Source organism: Sprattus sprattus (genome assembly GCF_963457725.1).
Source record: "Sprattus sprattus genome assembly, chromosome: 4".
Classification (NCBI taxonomy): domain Eukaryota; kingdom Metazoa; phylum Chordata; class Actinopteri; order Clupeiformes; family Clupeidae; genus Sprattus; species Sprattus sprattus.
The window spans coordinates 47,174,707-47,191,091 of NC_137923.1; the positions used below are offsets into that span (position 1 = coordinate 47,174,707).

At 47.3% G+C, this 16,385-nt stretch overlaps 1 protein-coding gene across 8 annotated transcripts in view; it reads right to left on the reverse strand.

The window, feature by feature from the left end:
• ptk2aa (protein tyrosine kinase 2aa) overlaps nt 1-16,385 on the reverse strand; it is a 94,397-nt gene that overhangs the window by 42,906 nt on the left and 35,106 nt on the right. For all 8 annotated transcript variants that reach the window (XM_080838090.1, XM_080838094.1, XM_080838093.1 and 5 more), the window contains 2 exons: nt 8,045-8,274; nt 3,992-4,158 (listed from right to left, as the gene is read on the reverse strand). In XM_080838090.1, the coding sequence (XP_080694216.1) occupies nt 3,992-4,158; nt 8,045-8,242 (365 nt within the window). In that variant the 5' untranslated portion in view covers nt 8,243-8,274. The remainder of the gene's footprint in view (nt 1-3,991; nt 4,159-8,044; nt 8,275-16,385) is intronic.

The window sequence follows — 16,385 nt, forward strand, 5'->3', positions numbered from 1 at the left end:
AACCAAACTTGCTGTATCAAGTGACCGCTGAGGGCATGTCGCGGTTCTGCCTCCTCGCATCGCGATGCAGGTTCGTGGCCCAGAGTGTCGCGATTTCTCGGTTCGATCCAATATCGTTACAGCCCTACAGATCAGGCAGCAGCACCATTTCACAACTCTGTACTGCCATTTCGACTCCAGCTGGCACGCTGCCACCAGCAAATTGACTCTGAACAAATTGCTTGGCAACTCTACTCTGCTCCACTAGATAGCCATCCGCCATCCATCCATCAAGCTTCCAATCACATTACACTCTGATCAGATTGGACATCAACTGTGCTTTGACATAAACAAATGGATTTCGTGTTCCCCGGGCAACGACTGGTGTTAGAATGAGTTATGGTTCCAGGGTTTTGGGCAGGTGGAGGGGAGGGGGTCAGATGTGCCTGTGCAGTACCCAGTGAAAATCAGGCCCAATCGAATTACTCTGCACGCTTTTGAAAAACGATCGATACAATAAAGGCTCGTTATACTTCAGGACGTAGGATACCTTTGGAAGTCAGGGGAACAGTGTTTGCTGTCTGTATCACCTGGCGTAGCAGACAGCTAACACACCCTTTAGGGGGGGGACACCTTTTCTGACAAGATGCATTTAGCCATCATCATCATCACCACAGACGTGAGTGCCGTCTAGGATGACTCCCATTGGAGGGTGTCTCCATGTCTTCCCTGGGGAGGTGATTAACAGAGTGACACTCTGCCCCTTTGAGACACTTTGAAGGCACTAAGATGTGCGAGTCACCCAAAACCCAACCATTGGGTCCTGAGACTATAAAACCCCCTTGCACTACCCAGCACTAAACCCCACAGCTCACAGGGCATTGCCTGCACTCATTAGTTCCCCTTTTATGAAGAGCACTTACGGCGTTAATCATCCTTAGCGGGATGACCTCAGCTCACACCTGATAACATCTTCCATGAGAGCGCAAACAAAGAATGGAAAATAATAAAAGCCTGTCTGTCAGACATGTGACACGAGTCTCGCAGGGTTCAGTTTGACTCCGAGGCCTGTCTGAGGAGGATGACATCATGCCACTGACATGTCGTGGTGGAGAGACCACTGGGCTAAACAGCTCTCCCCCCTCTGTCTTTCTTCCTTATTGAGGTTTGTGTGTCACAGGCGTGAGCCAGGCCGTGTTTCATACATTCCTCCTCAAGACACACACACACACACACACACACACACACACACACACACACACACACACACACACACACACACACACACACACACACACACACACACACACACACACACACATCCTACGCTTATCACAGAGAGAGAGAGAGAGAGAGAGAGAGAGGGGGGAGAGCTGTTTTGCAATGCAATTTTTCATGTTCAGGAATATAGGGAAATTATACACTGAATGGCACACTACGGTGTTATTCTACATGAACAAAAGAGGGTCCTGCCGCAGTCCAAAACAAATACAGTGCGGCCAACAGAGCAGAGACCTTATCGGGAGATGGCTGTAAACGTAGTCTCCCAGTGCAAGGCACCGTGTCGTCCCAAAAGCCCCTAAATACATTAATCAACACAGCACTGTTCTCCCTTGCAGCCGAATCTGAGATCCTTTACACCGCGGGAGCCTTTGCAAGATGACGGCGATAGGAGATCTTTCCCCCTGCTCTCTCAGCGCAATTCTAGCCTCCGGCAAGGGAATGAGTATATGCTTTCCTTACCACTTATCTGCTTTCATTTAAGAGTCAAGATCATGAGTCATGATTGGTGAGAACTGGAACAATGAATAACACACAAAGACAGGAACAAACATCGAACTGCTATCATTCCCAGAAAAAGACCCATTGCATCCATTTCACTGGAGAAGGAACGCTGTTTAAATCCCTGTGCTGTGTGGGTTTGATTTGGGAACCCAGTTTCTTAAGACGCATATGGACAGCAACTGGAGATAGGCTTAAGTGCAAGCCTTTAGAAAAGAGATGTCTTGCTTTTTTTCTTTCTCTAAGACAGAAGAAGGTTCTAGAAGGGATGCCGCTGCAGCGCAACAACCAGAGTGGCAAGAAGTGATTTCCTTATTCTGCCTATGTTCCTCAGGGATTAGACATTGGCCCATTATGCATTTTGAGAGTGTTAAACCCCCCCCCCCCCCCCCCCCCCATCCCTCTTCCCCAAAACAGGCATTTTGCATTTTAACTCGATCAGGCTAGCTCTGTATCTGGGGGGAGCGGCACAAAGGCACCCCACAAAGCCCCTCAAGCTAGGCATTAAGTGATGAAAGGGATGGAAGTTCTGAAACAGTCATCTCAGAGTTAAATGGAAAGCCCCATTCATGTCAATAGAGCAACCTTCAAAAAATACTCTCAAAACCTATGCTAGACTTATCTGCTTTCAAACATGGCGGCTATAGAGAGACATGTGCTTCCTGCCGACATGTAACGGAGAACTGAGCAGTTTCAGCTGACTCATTGTCTCTCTTTTTTTCCTTGAATGTCCCATATGGTCCGTCTTGCCTATAAAGCATGTGCAACACCAAGCAGAGATCATAAAAAAGTGAATAGTGAGATTAACAGTGACATCTGCCAACCAGAACTTCTGAAAAAGCCTGTAGTCCATAAAACTTGGGTTGCATTGTTTGACTCCCGGCCAACGGATTGAAAGAGAGAAAAAGAGAGAGACAGACGGGGGAGAAAGAGAGGGAAGACGAGGAGAGACTTATAGTGCCATCTGTGCAGTAGAGTATTCGGGTCTGGGGTTGTAACTCATCTCTTCCCCCTAGCCCCTTCCACACCACCCCCCACTCTAGGATATGCATTTCACTCTGGGTTCAGTGCCACTGGTAGGGTGACCAGGTGTTCTGCTCTGTGTTATACCGCACAGCATTTTCATCCTTTGTCCCGCAACCCACATACTAAGATGATGTCCCGCATTTTCATTGCTCATTTGGTTTTGGCCATAAATAAGAACACATGGATAGCTACCAGGCATCATCATGGCTCAACATAACTTTCATGTAGCAAGACCAAGTATAGGTGTTTATGAGCCGAAAGGCAGAATACAGATGCTTCTTATTCAGTTAGATATATCAAAGTTTTATGTGGGTTACCTCTCAGCACTGGTTATCATATCCCACATTGTCCCACGCAAACTTACTACTCATCCCACATTTGGTCTGTTTGCATCTAGTCACCTTACCCACTAGTGCAGAAATAGCTTTTTGAATGTGCTTATATAGTATTTGCATGAATCTGAATACAGTGGCCTAGATGCTAGATACCCATTGTAATTCATTAGCATTTATTTGAGTCTTCCGACTTAAAAAAAAATCTTTGGTATCAGAATGTTAGCATAACTTTAGCAGGCTTTGAGAATGAATACCCCCTGGTGTTTGATTTTGATGGACGTGCCCAGACAGGCGCACAAAGGCCCCTAAGTGTATGCGTGCTCACACAACACACAACACAAACACAATGCAAATATGCAAGCTGACTCGAAAATCTGTCACTCCATCTCGCTAATCCTTGTCCCCTGACTGTTTCAGTGCTAGACGGCTCAATCTATCGTCAGGGCAACCCCAGCAGACCCCGGACGTGATTCTCAGACAAACAAACAACAGGAGCCCCTTCTCTTTGACATAGCGAAGCAGAACAGACAAGACTCCTCAGACATTAAAGCTTTGACAAAGCAAAGTGTTTCATGTGTTCCTGTGGGTTAACGAGTAGAGCTAGGTGCTAACACAAAGATCATGGGTTCATTTCCCACATACTGATGAAAAAATATATCTGCAAAGTTGCTTTGGATAAAATTTATAAATGTCAGTCACGTATTCAGTCAATCGATCATCAGTTCAGGTGTGACTACCCGTCATGATGCACTCTGAGGGCAGACTGGACAGTATTAATCAATTCAATTCAATTCTATTTATGTAGCGCCCTAACAACACAATTGTCTCAAGACGCTTTAAATCTCAGGGGGTGCTGTTGACGTGCTGACCTCCACTCATCCTGAGGCCTGTTCTGCTCGTAGTTCTCCCTCACGTGGGACACGCCCATGTCCGGGTGGAGCCAATGCACCTCGCCGGACTGCACGTGGCTGAGGCGCAGACCGAAACAGGCCACGCATTTCACCTTGTGGATGTCCACAATCTTCTGGATGATTCCCTGAGGAGGACACAAAAACAAACAAGCATTTGAGTGTTCAGCTCATTTATATTTCTATCAGTGAAAGTGCATAACAGACATGACACAAACAATAGCTGTGAAAATGTGACAAGGCAACCGACACAACAATCACAGTATCACTTTCACATCACACCTTTCTAGTGAAAACAACATTTACAGAATATCTAAGAGGCAAGAAGAGGAGGTAAAATGGTTTAATTTAATGAATGGCATAAAGCACAGTTTGAAACGGAGGAGTAAATACACATTGTAACAGACGACCTGGCATGTAGTAACCTAAACTGTGAGACAGGTGACACTCTGGCCTCCCGACTGATGTTCCTTTGGAGGGAGAGGGCAGGATTTTAACACCTGTCAGCGGGAGCGATGCCAATCGCCGTGGTGGCATGGCTGTTGCCAACGGAGTCACCACAGAGGAGCCCGCATTGGCAACAGAGCAAGTCTTTGATGGGATTAAGTAGGCAAGCGCGGCAGAGTTGGTGCCGGGGCCAGGGCACCGACCCAATCACAATCGCCGACGGTGGAGAATCTCACACACTAAAGTGGGGCCACCCTGGACCTCACATCTGCACCTGGGGACCCAACCCCACAACTCTCTGTGCCAGCTGGAGGCCTGAAACCCTTGTGGGACTGAACAGAGACAGCAAGGTGGAGGAATGGCACAGCTGGGGTGGGGGTGGGTAGGGGGTTCTTGGTTGGGTTGCATGGCTGTGTGTCTGTAGGACGGGGAAGAGTGCATGGCTGTGTGCACACCGGACACAACGGGCAGTGGCAAGCCAGCCCAAACACTGAGGAGCCTCTGCATATTTATGCCTCTGTTTGGGCGCGGGGAGGAGTACCCCCGAGGTCCAGAGATGGCCCAGTTTTCCTTTAATGACGGCTGCCCAGGCGCAGGGGAGCTGCTCGGGCGGGGGATGGGTGGCGTTGGCAAGTGGGTGGGGCGGCGGGGTTGGGTAGAGGGGCGGAGATGTCTGTCTGATTCACATCTGAATGAGCAGCATGAGTGCAAGGGAAAGACACGCTTGATGCTTTCTTAGGGCTGAGGCTACATTTCACTTCAAATCAAACCAGAGTATTAGGTACCTGACTCTAGAACATTGTCTGTGTTTTCAAGTAATGGCCTAGTTACTAAAAACTGTTTCTTTATTCATTATATCTAAATCTATTATATATTATATTAATTCATAAGTGAGGACTTTGTTTCAAAGCCTGTGAGCCTGCTATTGAAGGCCAACACAAAGTGAACTACATTTTCTATATTTAATATGAATTTCACACAAACTATCCCCTATGAAATATTACAGGGCTACCTCCACTGTGAAAAAGACATTAACATTTAGAGTAAATAATGATCTGAAGATTTGAGCACTGGTGAGGGAGGGGAGAGAGAGAAAGAGAGAGGGCGACTTCCCTCAGGAGATTACGGGGCCAGGCCAATCCCCGAGCCGATCTGTTATCTCGGTTTTGCAGAGGAGCAGGTCATCTCCAAAGCTGCCATTAGAATGATTAAATATTGAGCAGGGCTTTGTCCAGGCTTTAATGTCTGAGGAGCCTTGTCTGTCCTGCTTTGCTGGGTCGAGTGGACACGGCGCAGACCGCTAAGATGTCAGAGGACCCTAAAACCTCTTGGATTGCCAAGATCAGACCTAGGAGTTGAGAGTTGTAAAAGCCTATCTGTCAAATACAGACCAAATCCTTAGTTGGACTGAAATGCTGGATTATTATTCATTTGTTTCGTTTGTGATATCAAGTAGTGCTTCTTCAAGCACAAAAACAAGCCTTTAGCAAAAAAACGCTAATAATATCAGGCCAGATTGAGTTCACAGACAGAAACAGGCATCCACCTCCAACTGCACTCTTATTTAGTCGGCTTTAAGAATACATCACTGTCTAGCTCCCCTGGGGCAGCTTGTTTGCCTCTAGTATCCACGACAAACATATAGCCTTGTTGAAAAATGCTTCAGCTCTTGGTTTGTCAATAGAGAGGCTCATCCAGCTAACTTCCTCCTCTTCTCATCTCGCCACCTAACCCAACTCCTATTTCGGAGCCATTATCCACTGTGGGATATATGATTCGTTTCTGTTGTCGGAGCTTCCATATAGCTTAATTGTAGGTATACACGGCTGGGATAATTGTTTGATTTGACATTCAATATATTTTTTTGCCCATGAGGAGGCTGGTTTGGCATGTAACGTGAATACAAATGTCCCCCCACGCTGGAAAGGAAACAATGCTGAATTGGAGTGGCTCATCTTCCCAGATTTACTCCACCTATCCCCTCCCGCTGGGGGCTTGTGGCTAGACTTACAAGAGTATTTTGTCAAGCCCCCATTGTATCTTATGAATGCTCCGCTAAGAGTACAAATAAACAGCAACCCCTTCTGAGCCTTTACAACATATACAATTTGAAGGAAGACGACAGCACACTTTTGTACTTGCCAAAATCATAGTGCCTGGTTATAAGGTCACAGACAATGCCCCAGAAAAACAGCATTAAAACTCCTCCTGGACAAAGTACGAGGAAAACGATATCTGATCTGGGAGCCTCAACAACCCAATATACCCATCAGAGTATAAGATCCAAAGCTGGAGCAGAGTGCCTTGACAGCTTAGCACTGGGCAGCTCTGCAGTCTGACCCTGGTCTGACCACATATTTTGTGCTAGCACTGGAGGACTGCCAAATCTCCTTTAGCAAAAGCTCTTCGAAAAAACCCGACATGTAATGGAGTTAATCGTGACAAAAAGGCCTTTTGGGTCTTTCTCTCCTCTTCAATCCAACATTGTCCCCTCAGTCGGTCGACAACAACAACAAAGTAGAACTAGCCACGGCACAAACAACACAATACAAAACAGGTTGCAGCCAGACAGTAGAGTTACAGAACCAGACCAAAAAATGCAGATGTCTATTAAAATAGAGATGATATTGTGAGGATTTCCGGGATATGCGAGACCTCAGTGGGGACGGTCTGGGAACGGTGCGTTTATCCTCGGAGCGGATATCACACTGATCCCAGCAGTCCCTTTCTCTGAGCCAGTGGATCAATACGGCATCTGCCTCCCAACACACGAGACCGCCATCCATCTTTTCTAACCCGTGCGGAAATTGGAGACCAATGATGGTAATAAACTTGATACTTATGATGATTACCGTCAAAGAGTGGGGGGAGAAAAAAAAAAGACATCCGTTGTTAGGCAACTTGTTATGTATTCCTTTCTCAGGAATACATGAGATATTATATAATCAACCAAAAAAAGTCTGGCATTGTTTACCATGGCATTGCCTTAAAAAAATGCTGGCCTCTGATCTATCAAGGCAAAATTCCACCATCATTTCAGTCTGTGACAAACTTTATATTAAATGTTCCAAAGTCCTCAGAGGCTAAGGCTTGGTACACGTTCAGCACAGTACCAAAATAACAGCTAAATAAGTCCAAACCAGTCCAGCGCCACAGACTGCAGCCATAAAGGAAATTGACACTAGCCAGTTTCCATGCCGATACAACTTTTTTGTCAGTTCACCAATTAGCCACCAACTAGAGGATTGATCTCTTTCTCTCTGCGACAAGGCATGAATATTGACACAGCAGGCACAATCGACTGCAGATCGCAGCTCCTCTTACGCAACTCCAATCGATAGGAACATCCATGTACAGTGTCTAACCGAGTCAAGCGCCTCCATCTTGTCAATTATTCATGCCATTTTGAGTGACTGTACGAATAAGTGGGTAAGTGAGAGTGAGAGACAGAGTGAGCCAGGGAAATACGCACATCAAGGGGTGTGCTTGACCTCTTTACCCCCTTCACAGTTGACTGAACACCCCCCCTCCCCCCCGTACCCCTCCCATTTTGTGTCTTTCTCTTACCCTGACATCAGTGCCATCTCCGTGCCTGATGTTGCTGGACCATTTGCTGTGCTCGCTGTTGTCCCCGAAGTGGTGGAAGACCTTCAGAACCCTGTCGGGGGCCGCCGGGGCGCGCTCCGTCCCCGTGCTGAGGCGCGACTTGGCCCCCCCGGCCAGGGCGTGGTTCAGGTTAGGGTCCAGGTACGCCGCCGTCGCCATGCCTTTGCTGTGTGCTAGGTGTCTGTCATATTCTGCACAGGAGTCAGGAAGATAGAGATAGAGAAAGAGAGATAGGGTAAGAGAGGATATGGTAAGTAAGGAATATTGAATGCATAACACCTTACAGAAGAACAACTGTTGAAAATTGGCTTTCTTGACACCTTCACACCTCTGTTTTCACATGTGATTTGTGACTTTGAGTGCAAGTGCATGGTGGATAGCAGGATTTACAACTGTGAAAGGCAGAACGTGGATGGGACTCGAGGTGTGAAATTCTCATTTGTCCCTCCCTCTATCGCACCTGCTCTGAAGTGAGAGCCGTCTACGAGGAGGGAAACCTATCCAAATATGATTTCACACATGTGAGAGAGATAGAGAGAGAGAGAGCGAGAGAGAGACAGAGAGAGAGCACAGAGAACAGCGTGACCTTCCCTAAAGATCAAAAGGTTCCCGTTTATCTGCACTCTACTGAACCAAAGGAATCTGCCACTGAGATGGAGGCAGGTCTCCTCCTCGTTATCCGGGGCGGTTTCAGAGAGGCTCAAACATGCATTAAAAACAGCAGTATTGGGCATGGTGTACAGCACAACACCAATCACCACTGCCATTTGATCTTTGCACCTCTTTGTACCATGTGATATGGTCATGACAGGCCCAGATCCCCAGCCCAGCCACATCCAAAGGGTCCCTTTGTGCAAAAACAGTGTTGGAAAAAAACGCAATGGTGACAACATAACAGGGATCAAGTCTGCAGCTTAAAAGGCCAACGTTTGATGGGTGCCTGGCACGCAGATGTGTGTGTGTGTTTGTGAGTGTGTGTGTGTGTGTGTGTGTGTGTGTGTGTGAGTGTGTGTGTGTGTGAGTGTGTGTTGGGCACGCAGACGCCAGTCTAAGACTCTTTAGGGTGAGAATGTGAGGGAGGGAGAGTGTGCAGGGTAAAAATAAACACAGCCTTATTTCGATCAGTCAGCACTACTCATTTTCATGAGGCGCAGTGGCTCCAGAGGCGTCATGAGGAAAGGGCGATAGTGCGTCTGCGTGTGTGTGTGTTAGGGAGAGAGTGTGTGAGTGTGTGTGTGTGTGTGTGTCGGCGTGTGAGTGAGCAAGTGTGTGTTGTGTTTGTGTGTGTGTGTGTGTGTGTAGCTCTGTGTCTGAGTTCGCTCTGATGTGAGTGAAAGTACTATGACGTTTTACTAGATATGGACACAAAAGCCACTCCACACACTCCAATTAGTGGGCAATGAGGAACCAGAGGTCTTTCACCACTAAAGCCTAATAAAGTTCCAGAAAAAAAGGAATTACAGAGGATGTGGCATGGCCTACGTCTTCACAGATAACAATTCTTCTGCACTGGAGGCTCCCAGACTAACTGCCTGCAACTGCCAGGACTGAACGACGACCGGTTGGGTCTGTCAACAAGTGCATATCCTCAGTCTGGATGATAGCTACTGGATGGGAGTGGTGGGACATGCTGGGCAGGGTAGAGGGAGCCCCTCTCAGATGTTCTGCCAGGATCAGAGCGCCAACCCTGGGCTGGCAGTTCTCCCTCGAGAGGGGTCCATCCGGTCTCAGTGAGAGCTGCATACCTCCCGGTCATCTGCACCCACACCCCCCCGCCTGCCCGCCCCTACCACCCAACCAACCGGCCCCTTCTCCCATTGAGCTTGTTTGTTTGTTCAAGCCATTACAGGGACAGATTAGACGCATTTCTGCGGCCAGTGCACACGCCCCTGTGGGGCCTCGCGCTAATGCTAACAGTAATGGGAGATTCCAGACATATGAACCACCCAGAGGAACAGTGCTGGAGTGAACAAACCCCTCAGGCTACACGCAACACTGCCAAATGCTTCACTTTCAGCTTGCTTGCTTGTTCTACCCTCAATATAATTATGACACTATTCACATAAATTGAGTTAAACTGAGATATCCTCTTTCATGTGACCAATGTACTCCGGTTTGGTCTAATGTTAATTACTCAGTTTGAGTGGAGACTTCCCTCCAAGATTGGTTTGCTAAATACATTTTGTATTGTATTTACACAAAAAATCATAGAGATTAGCATTAGCAATGGACATATAAGAGTAGCTTTCACACAGACACACAAAAATTCCTAGGCTCATACACTGTCCTCTTTAGCTTTACACAACCCACGTCAACTGAAACGGCACTTCATCCCAACGTAGCCAATGTGAAAACTCTGAGATGACTGCTAAGCTGTGAGAGGTCTTAAACTGCCCTGGACTACCATGTTACAGTGTGGTAACTGTAAAACTCAAGCCTGGCCTTTCCGCTCATAAACACGAGGCTCATGAGCAGGCCTGCAGGACATCAAAGCCCTCATGTGTTATTATGAGCACACAGAGAGCCACCACACCCACCTGACCACACTGAGCACTCATCATCATGAGAAAGGTCCTTCAGATACAGCACTAGATAATAATAATAAAAGTATTAATACTAAAAAACCACAACAGCTACACATTATGATAAGACACTCCCGGTATGATAAAAATGAAAGCAAGTGTTAACAAGAAGGTTACTGTAGTGTAGTTAGAGAATCTAGCCATGTCTTGACAAATTCCTGCCTACCTTTGAGCATGAAGGGCCAGCACACACATGGCACTTTTGAATGTCGGGGGGAGAAACGGCCATACCCCTCTGAATACATAGGATGAGCTTCCCCAGAAAAAGTCAAAGAAGAACGAGAGGAAAAGAAGACTTTGCCTGAGGCAGCAGGAGCCGACGTCGCAGCCGTCAGACTCATGCAGTCCTCATGGGGTGTCCTGTCTGGGATTTTTAGACCGCGGCAAAATAAAGAAACCTTTGCTTGATTGTCTTCCCTCTCTCTGTCTCTTTCTGTCTCTCTCCCTTTCTTCCTTGTACACACACACCTCTTTCGTCTGACACATGTCATGTCCTGTCTATTGCAATGCCCACTGTCATTGCGAGTTCTCGCACAATGAGTCACGCACAGGCTCCATGGAGCTCCCGCGGCCGTGTTCTCCTCACTCCCCCATTCCCTCCACTCAGCCTCCCAGGTATGCGAGAGGGAGGAGTGGTCACGCATGGGATTAAGGCCCACGATTGGCCATCTGGTGTAAAGAGAGGAAACCCTGAGAGTGCTGATTGGTTGGTTGAAGGTGTAAACAAGCCCAGCATGGCTTACTGGGAACATGGCCAATGTAAACAGCTGCAGGGTGGGGCCTATATGGTCTTGCTTCTCCACTTGTTGAGGATTAACCCTTAAAATGCAACATTTCAGAAGAACGTTCCACAAAAATGGTAACTTAAAAAAAAAGAATAATAATTCTTTCAGAGTTAATTGGGAGGGCTCTTCAAATCCATCAGTGTCACTTTAAAAATTGAACACCAGAAAATGAGCTCATTACATGAAAGCCATTAATGCTGATATTAATGAGGCACAAATCTGGTTTTGAGAGGACACGCTCCAGTAGTCTCCCCATGAGCTGATCACATATCCCAGTCTCTATATTAGGCTGTAGCAGGACTTGCAAATGTTTCTTTTAGACCTGCAACTGACATCTGCAAAATACTGTATGACTGTGTTAGGTTCCATTAGGAGTATTCATGTTGATGAGAGACTCTCGTGCCTTTTTCAAGGGGCTAATTTAAACTGCCCGAAATTGCCAAGACAAAAGAGCTATTTTTACCAGGAGACACACAGAATCCCTGTACAGGAAACTCAGGAAGCTGGACAATACCAAGCGTCTGAGCCCAGTTAGATCAGTGTTGGAACACGCCTGGGAGCAGCTCTAAACATTAGTAAGCTCACTAAAGACATTTAAGGAGATTGGCCTGGTGCAGACTTATTCCCAGGAATTATTCTCACAGTAAGGGTAAGAGCTCAAGCTCCCAAGGAAAAAAAGTGTAATTCTCTTCTTTCTCTCCTTCTGTACCTATTTCTCTCTCTCTCCCTGTCTTTCTTTCTGCACTTCTCTCTCTCTTTTTCTTTACTTCTCTCCGTCTCTTTCTCTGTTGCTGTCTCTGTATGTTTCCCATGCATTTGGGAAAAGGCGACCATGGCAGGCAGCTTGATGGCTAATAAACTAGGGATGTAGTTAACCTTACAATGAATTTTTCATGAGTCATCTGCCAGATGCCATGACAAGAAATAATGGCACCCAGGACAGCATCTACACCATGGACGTGATGGACGAAGGGAGCTGGATATCCCCGAAGAGAAATTTTCCGTCGGATGGCACTTTTGGTGGCGTCTCCTTTCTGCATGGCAGCAGGGTAACCATGGTTGCACACAAAAGAAGCTCTCGCCATCCAGTGACAAAAAAAGAGACGCATCACTGAGGAACGGCATGGCCCCCTGACAGAACACAGTGGAGCCAAAAAAAACTATTCAGACAGGCACAAGCTGGACAGCCCTAACTGCTGAGCGAGCAGACTGAGGACTACTGGCTCAAACCAATATAACATGGGGTTGTGTGTATGTGTGCAGGGGGTTGGGGGATTGTCATCAATAAATGTCTCAAGGGAACAAGGATATTGTCACTCAATCACATGTACTGGGTCAGAGAGGAATGGGTTGTGGCACAGAGCGCAATCCTGCCATGCCCTCAATCACTCATGTTTCTCCAATACCCAGAGACCAGCTCATCAGTAACGACAACACATGATATTTAAGCTTTAAGCCTATGTGTGTGTGTGTGTGTGTGTGTGTGTGTGTGTGTGTGTGTGTGTGTGTGAGTGAGTGTGTGTACATACATACTTTAAAGATATTTGTATAGTATATGACGTGTGTATGTTGTGCAAGTTGAGTTGTCTTTGTACAGTACATACTGTGTTTGTGTGTGACTGAGATCTTCTCCCCAGCCCCCATGCTGACAGACTGTATTCGGTCACCGAGGGGTGAGTGAGGTTGTGGGCTTATATAATCTCCCACGGACAATGTTCTGGCTGCCAGTCAAACAGCGTACCAGCCTACTGCGTCCATGCCCTGGGTCAGATTTGCCGCTTACCCACCTGACAAGTGTTCGACCACGCAACTAGCGTGAACCTGTGTTTGCATAAACTACCCTGCTGGAGGAAAGAGTCGTGCTGGCTCGCTCGTGAATAAAACTTGCAGATTTATTGAAATGTATTCAGGGAGGGACTTGGCTCTCAGTGCCAAGTTGGCGAGTAGGCAGCAGCCTGGGAGGCTTGCAGGAGTGAGAAAAAAAACATCAACAAAAAACCATGCAGAATTTCCGCACAAAACAAACAGCATTCTGTTCATGAGCGAACATGGGGCAGCAGAGACGGAGAGTATCTGATTGCTGAAGTGATGAAGAGAGTGATGGAGTACGGAAGAGGAGCAGAAAGGAAGAGATCACTTAGAACCTGGCGCTGGAGTTTAGGGATTTTCTTCTCTGCTCTAGCTTTTGTTTGCCACCGCTTTGGGGAAGTAGCTGAGATTATGTAAACTCCCATGCCCCAGTCTGGCTACTGTACACCGCGCTGAGCTGTTTACAAAAGCAGGGCCTCTAGAGGGGGAGGGAGAAGGGAGAGGGGGGGCTTTTTCAAGAGGAAGAGGTTTAACCTGATGCCTCACCAAACAAGGAGAGCTCTCAATCTGCCAAAAGAACAAGCAGTTTGTCCAGAGTGTTAAAACAGAGAGAGAGAGAGAGAGAGAGAGGGGAGAGAGAGAGTGCAGGAGAGAGAGATAGGGAGAGAGAGAGAGAGAGAGAGAGAGAGATACAAAGAAATATCCACTTAGCAGACCCACTCAGTACAATTAGTTAAGGAGATATTTCCATGATCACACTAGCAGTGTGGAGAGGGGGTGGTCGCCTGTGCTTGATTCCTCAAAAACATTAACATATATAAACATATCAGGCTTTTAAGCAGCTTTAACCAATCTGCTGCCTGCATCAGGCCTGGTGGGCCTCACAGCTTATCTTTTCAGGAAACGCTGATTTGTGTACGGGTGAAACACGGGTCCTCCAGCTCCCATAGATCACAGCGCGACAGCCAGCCCTGGCTGCCAAGACCAGAACACACACACACACACACACACACACACACACACACACACACACACACACACACACAGAGGGGCTACGTGCTCGCAAGGAGATCCACCCAACAATCTTCGCTCTTCCTTCTGCACCGTCTCTAATGAGCTATGGCACAGGAATGCGTAAACAACGCCACCATCTAGAACCTGTAGACGTTCATTAGTCTCCCTATCAAATACGATTCAGCAATGCAGTTTGAAGAATATAGTTATGTAGTCACCATTGCGCTATAATATTATGGTTCCCATTACGGCATGAATTTCATGACTTCCATTACCAAATGAGGCCATGTTTGAGTGACTTCTTGGTATCAGATTAAACCAAGAGATCCAGGGTCAGAGTGTCTCGAGCGACACCCAGGAGCACTGAGACCATTAAATACGAGTCGGTGGTGAGAACTCTGCCCTAATGTTGGGATATCGGGCATAAATCATGGAAATCCCCTCGTGGTCGGGGGCCATTAGTGGGAAAAGCCGGTGTGCGCATCCCGAAGGATCCATTACACTGCTGTAAAAACAGCATGGTCTAATCTCTGGATCTGCGGTGTTAAGACGAACCCTGGAACGCGAGGGGGACGTATAGAGGGGCCTGTAGGGCTGAGTTATATACATCCCCAATCCAAGCTCACCCTGGGCTCCATGGCCAGAAGAGCAAAGAGGTTAAGTGAAGAAGTAGATGGACACACACATGCACACCTACTTTTACATATGAAGGTCCCTCCTTAATGCTCTTGTTAAAAAGAAACAATGCTTTTCACACAGCAGCCTTAAATCCCTGCTGCAGATGTTATGACAGACCGTGGCTGACTGGCATCGTGTTCCCTCATCAGCAGAGGATGTCTGAGGAGGCCAGCATTGCATGGGGCCGAGGTGACAGGGAAGGCAGCACCGCCAGGTGGGTCTCAGCCTGCTAACGAGCGGCGGACTAACGAGCCAAGGAAGCAGCTCGGCGCCGGCCGACCAACCAACTGTCTTCGCTTCCTACAGCTTAGTAGACTGCGAGCCGCTGACTTATCCGTTTATCAGAAATATGCTTTTGGAAACAGACCTCTGACAACAGCCTGCTTCAATGATTCGGCTCCGTTTCTAAAGGTTCCTTTTTTTCAGTGAGATCGAACTTGTTTGTTTTCAGCTGTCACACAACCAAGAAGAGCAGGTGCAAGTGCCTGAAGTGAAAGCTGGGATTGGTCAGTACTAAATCATTATAGACAAGAGAAGGAGTGAGAGGAAGCAAACGAGGAAGCATACAAAAACACCATCATGCACACACATGCATAAAGCCATTGTGCCGAGAAAATGAATGGGCACAGATGGCAAAATGTCTTCAGCACGACAGATTTACAAATCTCTCACTCCTCCCTGCCCCCCCCTCCTCTCTCTCTCGCACACACACACACAAACAAACACACACTCACACACACCCACACACACACACCTGTAACAATGCATCAAACAAGCTAAATTGATCTGCAGTTGGTACAAGAACCTTTAGCATTATCACTGAAAACCTAAAGGATATAACATCCACTCACAGCTAAGAAACTCAGGAGCTGTTGGACACTGATCCATAGTCAGTAATGAAAAGACTACAAGCAGACTACATCACCCAAACCTCCACAAACACAATGCCATAAAGAGCATTGACACAGACACACTGACACTGCAGGGGGGTGAAGAGGGGAGACGCAAACTACAGACACGATGAGAAGGAAAAAATGTTTTCAAATAAATAAGTACAAAAGACCAGGTTAATCAAATAAAGATGAGTGGAGGGGCAGACTATAAAGGAGGTGTGGGTTAGAAAAAAGAAAGGAGTAGAGAAGAGATGAAAGGAGAAGAGAGGAGATGCGGGAGGAAAGTGGAGATGAGAGCAGGTGTACCTCTGGTCCAGCACATGGGGAAGGGGCTGCAGCCAATCGCCTCCATGTGGCCGGCCGACTGTCCCTCCGCTCCCGAGGCCACCGCTGTTGGCCAGCATCCAGTGGCACTCTCACAGAAACGCATGGGACCGACGGGTTTGTTCACACACACACGCGCTACTGCTGCGGTTCACACAGTAACTCAAATTAACACGCAAGCTCAAACGTAGTTTTCACTCCACTCTGCAGTCCAAAC